Source organism: Carcharhinus amblyrhynchos, chromosome 33 (assembly GCF_965287045.1).
Source record: "Carcharhinus amblyrhynchos chromosome 33, sCarAmb.v2.hapA, whole genome shotgun sequence".
NCBI lineage: Eukaryota > Metazoa > Chordata > Chondrichthyes > Carcharhiniformes > Carcharhinidae > Carcharhinus > Carcharhinus amblyrhynchos.
Genome location: NC_137356.1, coordinates 20,261,197 through 20,273,247, shown reverse-complemented (window position 1 = coordinate 20,273,247; position 12,051 = coordinate 20,261,197). Strand labels below are relative to the sequence as shown.

Below are 12,051 nucleotides of genomic sequence, written 5' to 3'. Positions count from 1 at the left end.
TGGCACCCTTCTTAAACAACGGCGTAACATTAGCCGTTTTCCAATCTTCCGGCACTTCCCCGGAATCCAGCGACATCTGGAAAATAACCACCAAGGCATCCACTATCACCTCCGCCATTTCTTTCAGAACCCTCGGATTCATTCCATCCGGTCCAGGGGCTTGTCCACAGTCAGCCCCTCCAGTCTGTCGAGCACCACCTCTCTAGTAACAGTAATGTCATCGAGACCCTCCAGTCCTACCACCTTTCCATCTCTAACACCCGGCAAATTATTCACGTCCTCCTCCGTGAAGACCGAAACAGAAAAGTTATTCAAGACCTCAGCCATTTCCCCATCCCCTACCACTAAGTCCCCCTTCTCATTCTCTAAGGGTCCAACGTTCACCCTATCCAGCCTCTTCCTTTTTATATATTTATAAAAACTCTTGCTATCCTTTTTTATATTAAGCGCTAGCCCAGCTTCATAGTTTCTCCTGCCCTTCTTTATCAACTTCTTTGTCAATCTTTGTTGACATTTAAACCTCTCCCAATCCTCTTCTCGCCCACTACTCTTAGCTACTCTAAACGCCTCCACTTTTAATTTAACACTTTCCTTCACCTCCTTCGTTATCCACGGCTGATTACCTCTCCTCCTACGGTCCTTTTTGACCATCGGAATAAATTTCTGCTGAGCACCAAGAAAGACCTCCTTAAAGATCCTCCACTGCTCCTCAGCAGACCTACCTTCCAACGCGCTCCCCCAGTCCACATTCGCCAATTCTTCTCTCATCCTACCGTACTCCCCTCTGTTCAAACAAAGGACGCGTGTCCGGGAACCCACTTTCTCCTCCTCCATCTGCACCAGGAACTCCACCATACAATGATCACTCTCCCCAAGAGGATCCTTCACCGCAAGGTCCCTAATTCTACCCGCCTCATTACATAACACCAGATCCAAGATAGCTCCCTCCCTCGTCGGCTCCAACACACACTGTTCCAGGAAAATATCCCGGCAGCATTCCAAGAACTCCTCCTCGAGCCCATCGCGTCCAACATGGGTCGACCAATCAACATGCAGATTGAAATCCCCCATAATTACGGCCGTCCAATTCCTGCACGCCGCACATATTTGCGCGTTAACAGCCCGCCCCACCTCCAGATCATTATTCGGGGGCCTGTAGATGACACCCACCAGCGTCTTCCTCCCTTTGCTGTTCCTAATCTCTACCCACAACAATTCCACGTTCTATTACAGAGAGGGTATTGTTAAAATAGGAAGAGTGCAAAAAAGATTTACTAGGGTGCTACTGGGACTCGGTAGTTTGGGTTATAAGGAGAGGCTGGATAGACTGGGACTTGTTTCTCTGAAGCGTAGGAGGCTGAGGGGTGATCTTAGAGAGGTCTGTAAAATAATGAGGGGCACAGATCAGCGAGACAGTCAATATCTTTTCCCAAATGTAGGGGAGTCTAAAACTAGAGGCATAGGTTTAAGGTGAGAGGGGAGAGATACAAAAAGTGTCCAGAGGGAGAATTTTTTCTGGCAGAGGGTGGTGAGTGTCTGGAACAAGCTGCCAGAGGTAATAGTAGAGGCAGGATCATTTTGTCTTTTAAAAAGCATTTAGATAGTTCCATGGGCAATTGGCACTAGCGTGGGGTTTAAAACAAAAGGGCAGCATGGGCTAGTTGGGCCAAAGGGCCTGTTTCCATGCTGTAAATCTCTGTGACTCTGTGAACTGCACTGGCGGGGTGGGAAACTTTTGCAAACCCAGACGATTGGGTCCTGGGCTGAATAGATCCAGAGCAGCTCCTGAATGTTGGAATCAGCCTCACGCTCTTCCCCAGCGCCAGGCTGATAACATCCAATAAAATGGTCTGGGAAGATCGCCACTGGCTGGACGCTCGTCGCCAATCCCGTTTGTTTCCCTCCCGCTGACATTCCCCGGCTCACTGAGCGACTCGAGCAGCGCAGCCGGCTGGGAAAATCGCACCCTTTCCGTTTCTTTACTCTCCCCATTCCCACTGTCTTTATCTTTTGTATCATGAAACCTTTCTCTGCCGCAGAGTGTCTGATTAAGGTTAACGGGTCGCTGACGGCGCCCCTTCGCTTCGGGAGAGGAGTACGGCAGGGCTGCCCCTTGTCCGGCCAACTCTATTCCGTGTGCGTGGAGCCCTTCCTGCGCCTCTTGCGGAGGAGGTTGTCGGGTTTGACTCTGCGCGGCCCGGACGTAGGGGTGGTCCTGTCAGCTTACGCCGACGACGTGCTCCTGGTGTTCACGGACCCGGCTGACCTGCGGAGGATGCGAGAATGCCAGGCGGTGTACTCCACCGCCTCCTCCGCCAGGATCAACTGGGCCAAGTGTTCCGGACTCCTGGTCGGTCCCTGGGAGACGGACCCCCTTGCGGAGGAGCTCAGGCCTTTCACCTGGAGCAGGACCCACCTCCTCTACCTGGGGGTCCATCTCTGCCCAGCCGAGGAATCCTGGCCAGAGAACTGGCGGGAGCTGGAGGCCAAAGTCTCTGCCCGCCTGGCTCGCTGGACAGGACTGCTCCGAGTGCTGTCCTACAGGGCGCGAGTTCTGCTCATAAACCAGCTGGTGGCCTCCATGTTGTGGTATCGGCTGGTCGCTTTGACCCCTCCCCCTGGCTTTGTCGCCAATATCCAGAGAACCCTCGTGCGGTTCTTCTGGGACAATCGACTGCACTGGGTCGCTGCCGAGGTTCTGCATCTCCCGCTTGAGGAGGGCGGCCAAGGTCTGGTGTGCCTCCGCACACAGATAGCGACCTTCCGCCTCCAGACCCTGCAGAGATACCTTTACGTCCAGCCTCCTCCACGATGGTGTGCCCTGGCCACGTATTTCTTCCCCCAGTGGCGTGGCCTCAATTACGACGTGCAGCTCCTGCACATCAATCTGGGGCGCGTTCCGACCTCGTTGCGGGAGCTGCCCGTCTTTTACCAGGACCTCCTCACCGTCTGGAACGCGGTCGCCTCGCGGCGCAGTTCTCCCCCGTCAGGAGTAGCGGCCCTCGTGCGAGAGCCGTTGCTCAGGAATCCGCACCTCCAGCCGTATAACTTCAGGTGGCTGACGGAGAGGGAGGCTGTGGAGGCCGGGGTGACCAGGATCGGGGACGTGCTGGACGGCGGAGGAGCGGGCTGGATGAACCCTGGCGTGCTGGCTGAGCGCGCGGGGGTGTCCGTCCGGCGCGCGGCCAAAGCCATCCAAGACCTTAGGACGGTCGTGCTGGGCCCCGAAAACACACGCCAGCTCGAGGCGGCTCGGGCGTGCGGTGGGATCCCGTCCGAGCGTTCCCCTGTTCGGACGGAATTCCACATTGGCCCGAAGCCGAGACCCCCCTCCCCGGATCAGGTGCCCCACAGCGCGAGCCGCCTCACGGGAATGTCCTCCGTGCCCTTTTCCAGCGCGCGGAGGCGTTTCCTGTACGGGCTGCTGCTGCACACCTTCCGCTACCACTCCCTCGCCCGTCGCCCGGACACACCTTGGCGGGCCTTGTTACCCCCGGGCGGCGGAGGTCCCCGATGGAGGTCCCTCTATGGAGGGATCTCCCCCAATGACCTCGGGGACCTGGGGTGGAGGGTGCTGCACGCGGCGGTGCCGTGCAACAGTCGGATTCACTGGTTCACGGGCTCCCGAGACTGCTCTTTCTGTGGCCTTGTGGAGTCCGTGGACCACGTCTACGTTTTGTGTTATAGATTGCACTCCCTTTTTGATTTTCTGAAGAACCTTTTATTGATGTTCTGTTTGCATTTCAGTCCCACGCTCCTGATCTACGGACACCCGGTGCGGAGAGGGGAGGGGAGGGACGCCGACCTCCTCGTGAACCTGCTCCTGGGCCTGGCGAAACGCGCCATCGGCAGGTCCAGGCAGCGGGCGATCGACGGGGCCGTCCGTCCCGACTGCCTGCCCCTCTACCGCGGCTACGTTCGCGGCCGGGTGTCCCTGGAGAGGGAGCACGCGGTGTCCGTGGGCACTGTCGAGGCCTTCCGTGCCCGTTGGGCACCGTAGGGGCTGAGGTGCCTTATAGACCCCGATAATCACATTTTGATTTGACGTGTTTTAAGTTTCCTTTGTACCTTTTGTTTCTGTTCGGGCCGTTCCCCCTCCTTTTGGGGAGCTGCCCCCTTTTCCTTTGTCCGAACGTAATTTAAGTTTGTTTACTTGTTTGACCCGAAAAAGGTGTGTAAATTGCTGTCAGCTGAGTGTGGGCTGTGTGTATAAAAGGTGTTACTTGGTGCCTGAAGGGATGCTTGAGTTGTTTGTTATGATGGGGGATTTTGGAGTGAGGGGTTTCTTCCCAGTGCTGGTGTTAGTTGGAGCTGTTTGTTGCTCTGATACGTGGCAACAGTTTCCATGGGGAATAGTCAAAGCCACCCCGAGGCCTCAGACACTCCCTCCTCCTGGGCCTCCCTTTGATTCCCATTTGCGTGTGTCTGAGGGTCAAGGTGTGTCTCCAGTGCAGAGTGTGAGGGTGCAGTGTGGAGAGGACAAGCTGCTGCTCAGGGTCCAGCTGGATTTATTTGGAACCAGGCACCTGGTTAAAGCTGCTGATCTGACCCTGGGGACAGCAGGTTGTCGGCCAACCAGGATCTACTCTCAGAACCACACTGTCCTCTTTGACTATGGGCTCCATGAGTGTGGCAGCAGATTGCAGGGAATGTGAATCCTCAAACTCTGCCTCTGAGCTGGGGCTGGAGGTTGTTCCCCACTCTTCACTCCAACACTTGGTCAGATCTCATTGATATTGAGGAGATAGCTGTCTCCTGCTTTCTAAAGGCCAAACTAGCTTTCTATTCAGGATTTGACTTTCACTGGTCTGAGTCTCTCCAACCCCATTGTTCTGGAAGCTTCTCTTTGCTTCCTCCCAGCTTTTCCTATTTTGAGGATTTTTCAGTTTGATTTCCCCCTCATTCAGATCAACTCAACTGAGGGTTGAGTTTCAGTCCAGTTGAATAGAAATGGGTTGAATCTGAATGAAATGGGAGTTGAGATGGATTGGACTAAAGAGGAACTCCACACTTCCCACTTTCCCAGTCATTGGAATAAAAGGCTCCCTGATTCCAAACTGTGCTATTTCCCTGCTCCCAATTCCTGAGAACTTGTAGCTCCTTTTCCTGTGAACTGAAGCTTTTATTGAATCCCTTCCCTGTTAATTCTGGTCTTGTGCTAATGATCTCTCCTTGCAGCAAGGGCTGAGGTTGCATAGCAACACTGCTAACCAGATGAGGCCCTTCAGCCCGTTCCCCAGTCATTATGATCAGGACTGAGCTTCCCACAGCCTCCATGTTCCTGTCTTTACAACATGATTCCCTCAATGGCCAGAAAGAAATGCCTCTGTCCTGAATATCCTCAGTGAGTGACCATTCCCGGCTCTCTGGGGCTGGAGAGAATTCCACAGACAGAGTTGTAGTGGAAGGGTCCTTTTCTAGCTGGAGGTCTGTCACCAGTGGTGTGCCGCAGGGCTCAGTACTGGGACCTCTTCTCTTTGTAATATATATAAATGACTTGGAAGGTATATTGGGCAGGTAGATGGCAGATGGGATTCAATCCTGACAAATGAGGTGATGTATTTTGGAAGGAATAGTGTAGGGAGGAGTTACATGATAAAAGGTAGACCAATTCAGAGTATAGAAATGCAGAGGGACCTGGGAGTGCAAGTGCACAAGTCTCTGAAGGCGGTAAGCCAGGCGGAGAAGGTTGCGAAGGAAGCTTATGGAATGCTAGCCTTTGTAGAGCGGGGTATAGAGTATAAGCGCTGGTGTCTGATGCTACAGTTGTACAGAACGTTGGTTAGACCGCATTTGGAGTACTGTGTCCAGTTCTGGTCACCTTTCCACCAGAAGGACCTGGAGAGAGTGCAGAGGAGGTTTACCAGGATGCTGCCTGGTATGGAAGGACTGGTTATGAGGAAAGATTGGGTAAACTGGGGCTCTTCTCCTTAGAAGATTAAGCGGGGATCTGATAGAGGTGTATAAAATAATGAAGGGTATAGATAGAGTCAACAGTGGCAGGCTTTTTCCTAGACTGGAGACAAATATCAGAAGGGGTCACGATCTAAGGGTGAGGGGGGGAGAAGTATAATTTGGATACTAGAGGGAGGTTCTTTACACAGGGTCATGGGGGGTATGGAATGCGCTACAAAGTAAGGTGGTGGAGGCAGGCACGCTGGACTTGTTTAAGATCTACTTAAATAGGCACATGAGTGAAACAGGGATGGAGGGTTCTAAGGAGACGGTTTTAAAAAGGGTCAGAGCCTCGGGACGATACTGGAAATGTAATACTACATGTTAATGTTTTGTCTCTTTTAATTCACAGGTGTCGGTCCACCTTGTTGTCAAACGAGGGGCATACACACGGTGGGTCGTGCGTGGGCTGCTCTTGGATGTTTCGAGAGTGGTCTAGTACTTCGTGTCGATGTGTGTGCTTAAACCTGGACCAGCAGACGGGCACCACAACAGCTCAGTGACTATCACTGCTCGCTGTGCAGATACATGGATTTGGGTCGGTGTCTGTGGGAGTTTGCACATTCTCCCTGTGGTTGCGTGGGATTCCTCCGGGTGCTCCGGTTTCCTCCCACACCCCAAAGATGTGCTGTTAGGCTGATTGGTGTAACAAATTGTCCCTACACTATTCTCCCCTGAATCTGGTTACAATAGGGGTACCATTCACATATACACGGGGCAAGGTAGGTGTAGGAAAATGCTTTAAGATGGCAGTATGGGCTCGTTGGGCCGAAGGGCCTGTTTCCCGTGCCGGGCTGTTCTTTGTTCTTTGTTCTTCGATTCATTCGCTGCCGGATGGAGAAATTCCTGACCACGTTAATCCTAAATGACTGACCCCTGTCCTGAGATGACTCTCTCCTCTTCTCTTTCCCCCCTCCCCTGTAAGAAGTCTGACAACACCAGGTTTAAGTCCAACCAATTTATTTGTTAGTAAACTCAAGCTTTTGAGGTTTGCCCCTTCATCAGGTGAATGGAGAGTTCTGGCCTCAGACAGAGCATATAAAGCACAGACAGTTTACAGATTACTGATTAGAATGTGAATCTTTACAACTAACCTGCTGTTCAAGTCTTAAAGAGGCCGACAATGTGAGTGGAAAGAGCATTAAGCCCAGGTTAAAGAGATGTGCAATGTCTCCAGACAGGACAGTGAGGTTATGCAAACCCAGGCAAGTCATGGGGGTGAGATAGTGCGGCATGAACCCAAGATCCCAGTTGAGGCTGTCCTCGTGTGCGGAACTTGGCTATCAGTCTCTGCTCAGCGACTCTGCACTGTTGTGTTATGAAGGCTGCTTTGGAGAACGCTTAACCAAAGGTCAGAGGCCAAATGCCCGTGTCCGCTGAAGTGTTTGCCAAAAGGAAGGCAACAGTCTTGCCTGGTGATTGTTGAGCGATGTTCATTCGTCCGTTGTCGTAGTGTCTGCATGATCTCCCCAATGTACCATGCTTCAGGACATCCTTTCCTACAGTCTATCAGATAGACAATGTTGGCTGAGTTGCAAGAGTATTTCCCGTGTACCTGGTGGATGGTATTCTCACGATGTCATCCATGTCGATGATCCGGCATGTCTTGCAGAGGTTGCTGTGACAGGGTTGTGTGGTATTGTGGTCACTGTTCTCCTGAAGGCTGGGTAGTTTGTGAACAATAGCCTGTTTGTAACCTGGTGTTGTCAGACTTCTTACTGTGTTTACCCCAGTCCAATGCTGGCATCTCCATCATGATGACTCCCCCGACAACAGACTCTTGCCAGCCTGGGGAGGAGGGGGGCACAGCCTCTTCACACTGACCCTGTCAATCCCCCCCCTGAAGAATTGTTCTAATGGGATGAGTTCATTGTTAACCCCAGTGTAGAACATTCTCATTTCACATCAGTTCTTCATTCCTTAAGCTGCTGTCTTTCAGATGAGTGGAGATTTCCTGATCTACAGCACCCACCTGAGCCACAGCCCAGAGTATCGTGGATCTGTTATTGTGAGAACCAACGGAGCTGTCATTCCCATTGAGTGTCGTTATTTGAGGTGAGAATCTTTCCTCGATGGTCAATAAGATCTCCAGCTGCTAGTGACCTCTGACCTTGTCCTAAAATGGCTCCACTGTCTTTCCAGGAAGGGCAATGTGAGCAGTGACCCCATCAAACCCACCTGGATCCCATTCAGCTCCACCAGGTCTGGAGAAGGGCATCTGTCATTCTCACTAGCCTGATGAATGGTATGTGATGGGTGGATAGTGAGTGATTTCCTGTCCTCACTCACTAGGAGTTATACCCACTGTCTCCAACCCTTGTCCTCTTGTCCTTCAGGTGACTGGCTTACAGAGCGCGCTTCGACTGTCTACTACCTGGGTGAGCTCATTCACGTTGAGGCCTCTGTTTCAATGAGCAACCACATGTCTCTGAAGCTCTACATTGACCGCTGTGTAGCTACATTGAGGCCAGGCCAGGACTCCAGGCCCAGTTACAGCATCATTGACTCCAATGGGTAAGGAGCTCTCTGCTTTCTCCAGCTCCTCCCATCTCAATGGCTTCTCTGGATTCACTTCATGTCTCTTTTCCCATCTTTCTTCAGTTGCCTCCTGGACAGCAAAGCTGAGGATTCCTTTTCAACCTTTGTGTTGCCAGGAGAGGAGCGGGAGGCGGACAAGCTCCGCTTTGACCTGGATGCCTTCCGTTTCTTTAGGGATGAGCGTTCCTTGGTAAGTGGAAGCTGATCATTGGGCTCTCCATGTTGGGAGGGAGTCACTCAATAAGCACTTGTGTTGAATGTGTCCCTCAGATTTTCATCACCTGTCACCTGAGAGTTGTTCCAGTGGATCGGAGAGATTCCAGGAACAAAGCTTGTACTTGGCAGAAGATGCAGAATGTGTGAGTTCCCCCTCTCTCTCCCTCAGGAATGTGTTTGTGTGGAGAAATGATGCACAACCTGGTTGACTGATTTCTCTTGTTTAGCTGGACCCCATTGGAGGAATCGAGCTTTGACATTTGTGCCTGTTGCCATGTGGGGAACTGTGGGACCAGAAGGGATTTGGGATTTGGATCCAGAGGAAGGAGAGATCTTGTAGCTGAAGCTGGTAGGACATTGATCCTCTAGATGTGGGAGCTCCCCCCTTTCCCCTCTCTAACTGGAATGGTTGATATTGCAGAGAGTGAAGCTGGATTGAAGTGGGAGGCTGAGGCCTCACTTGGACCCCTGCTCATTCTGGATACTGATGGGACCAAGCTGGCAACAGCCTCCCTGAATGAGGCTGAGGGAAGGATGGAGGAGAGGTCTCCAGGGGGTGAGTTGGCTGTCTGCTGGTTTCCATTTCCCCCTCAGTGTTAGCTTCACTAACCATTGGTTTCTCATTGCTTTGTAGGTGTGGAGTCTGAGGTGGTCCTGATTGTGAGCCTGACTGTGACAGCTGTCTCTCTGATCTCTGCTTCATTGATCACCTTGTTCCTGTACAGGAAACACAAACAAACTCTGTTCAACCAGTCATCAAATGATCAATAAAGCACCGCCTCCTTGTTTCTAGTGTCTGGGAGCTGATTGGTCAATGCATCCTCCATCTTAGTTCAATGGCTCCATGGGACTGATGGCTGGGCTGAGCCAATCCCAGCACAGAACTGGGCCTGCTGAGTGATTGGTTGACTGAGGGTTGAGAGAGAAACACTAACTCTCTGGATTTGATGGGCTGCTGCTGGTTTTCTGTCTGTTTCAGAGCCCAGTGTAGGGGAGGGGGTGTGATCAGGTCTGGGGGTGTCCATGTGGAGCTGAGGGTGCTTCATCTCTCCCCTGGTGATCACACCCTGGAGAGGGGCAGATCACTAAACCAGTTGTCCTCCCTGGCTGCTGAACTCTGTTCACTCAGGGATGCAGAGATGAGGAATTGACCTGGGAGGATGTTCTGCTGATCAAGCTGGCTGAGTCCTATTGGGTAGAACTGCTGGACTGTCTGTGACATGAGGGAGAAAGCGACCTCTCCACATCCTCCCCAATCTCCCTGCCACAGATACATCTGCCCATTACAGCTTTGGTTCAAGTGTCCATCCACAATCCCTTCACATGGCCCATTGCTGGCTGACATTAGCACTCTGCTAAATTGAGATGATTACAGATCTAGCAATTGTTCTGGTGTGGGAGCACTATCTGCATGGCACACAGTGGAAGCAGCCTGCAGGATGACACTAAGCAATCTCCCAAATCAATGGATCAGGTAAACACCCTGCATTCTGACGATGAAATCAGTCAGATATAAAGCACAAACAGGCCCTTCAGCTCAACTTGCAAATGGGACGAGTTCAGTTCAGGAAACCTGATAGTATCCATGGATCAGTGTTTGTCCCATATCCCTCTAAACCTTCCCCATCCATATACCTGTCACCTGCCTTTGAAATGTTGTAATTGTACCCATCTGCTGGAAAGTTCTGGAACAGTGCTCCCTCTACTGTGAGTAGCAAGTAAAGTAACAAATTAATGGAGATCACTTGATTCCTGTTGATGGAGACGGGGCCTGTCCTCCACTACACTGCAAGTTGATGACTCTCTCCTCAGTTTTACTGACATTGAGAGACTGTCGTCGCACCAATGTTCTTTCCAGTGCACTCATGGTTTGAGCTCTAACCCAGTACAGCAGGGCCATTAACAAATTTCAGAATGGAATCAGTTCAGGGGGTGGAGGAGAGAAATTTTGTCACAGTTCGGTATGAATATAGAAACCCTACAATGCAGAAGGAATCCATTCAAAAAAAAATTACAGCATAGGAACAGGTCCTTCGGCTCTCCAATCCTGCACCAAACATGCTGCCCGACTGAACTAAACTCCCGACCCTTCTGGGGACTGTATCCTTTTATTCCCATCCTATGTATTTGTCAAGACACCCCATAAAAGTCACTGCAATATCTCCATCCACTATTTCCCCCAGCAACAGGTTCCAGGCACCCACTACTCTAAAAAAAAATGTGCCTTGTACACCTCCTTTAAACCTTTGCCCCTTAACCCTGTGTCCCCGAGTAACTGACCCTTCCACCCCAGGAAAAAGCATCTGACGATCCACTCTGACCATGTTTCAATCTTGTAGACTTCAATCAGGTCTCCCATCAACCCCTGTCATACTATGAGAACTACCCAGTTTATCCAACTGCCCAAATCCTGGGAAATCTTTTCAGAATCCTCTCCAAAGCCTCCACATCCTTCTGTTAGTCTGGCGACCAGAATTGAACACTATATTCCAAGTTCAGCCAAACTAAGGTTCTAAAAAGTGCAACATAAGCATGTTTTTCTCTTTCATTCACAGGTTTTAAGTCGGTCCACCTCGTGTCCAACGAGGGGCATACACGCAATGGGTCATACTGGGGCTGCTCTTGGTTGTTTGAGATTGGCCCAGTGCTTCATGTCGTTAGTGTGTGCCTAAACTGGACCAGATACTGGGCAAGACGACATCTCAGTGACTATCGCTGATTGCTGTGCAGACACATGGATTTGGGCCGGTGTCTGTGGGAGTTTGCGCATTCTCCCCGTGCTTGCGTGGGTTTTCTCCGGGTGCTCCGGTTTCCTCCCACACCCCAAAGATGTGCTGTTAGGCTGATTGGCAGGAATAAATTGTCCTTAAATCAGATTCCCTCAATCTGGATGGGCATAAAATGTTAGACAGGGGTCATGGGGGGAGAGGGGGACTGGTGGTGTTGAGATGGTGGCGCGGGCTCGTTGGGCCGAAGGGCCTGTTTCCCGGGCTGATTTTGTTCTTTGTTCTTTGTGTGTTGGTGACTCTCAAATGTGCTCTGAAATGGGGGGCAGTTTGGGATGGACAATAAATGCTGGTTGCAGCCAGCAACACCCACATCACATAAATGAATAAAAAATATACAACAAGAGAAAGAACAAGCAGATTATTTGATCCAGGTGGAAAGTTGTTTGTTTATCTTATTTTGTTAACATATTAAAGGTTGGAATGATTTATCCAGTTTCTCGCATGAAGTCAAATTGCTGCATATTTGTTGAAGCTAACAATGAAATAGCAATCGATTACGGGATGTTTTGCTCTTTGTTTCTATTCCGGGAGCCAGCTGGGCATGTTTTAATTT

The 12,051-nt window shown here is 51.1% G+C and overlaps 1 protein-coding gene across 1 annotated transcript in view; it reads left to right on the top strand.

Moving 5' to 3' along the window:
* LOC145360929 (uncharacterized) overlaps positions 1 to 8,856 on the top strand; it is a 34,475-nt gene extending 25,619 nt beyond the window's left edge. The window contains 9 exon segments of the mRNA XM_080216434.1: positions 2,147 to 2,391; positions 2,545 to 2,734; positions 2,846 to 3,004; positions 4,431 to 4,508; positions 7,901 to 8,010; positions 8,098 to 8,204; positions 8,292 to 8,469; positions 8,557 to 8,683; positions 8,764 to 8,856. Of these exon segments, the coding sequence (XP_080072560.1) occupies positions 2,147 to 2,391; positions 2,545 to 2,734; positions 2,846 to 3,004; positions 4,431 to 4,508; positions 7,901 to 8,010; positions 8,098 to 8,204; positions 8,292 to 8,469; positions 8,557 to 8,683; positions 8,764 to 8,856 (1,287 nt within the window).
* Positions 8,857 to 12,051: the final 3,195 nt, after the last annotated feature.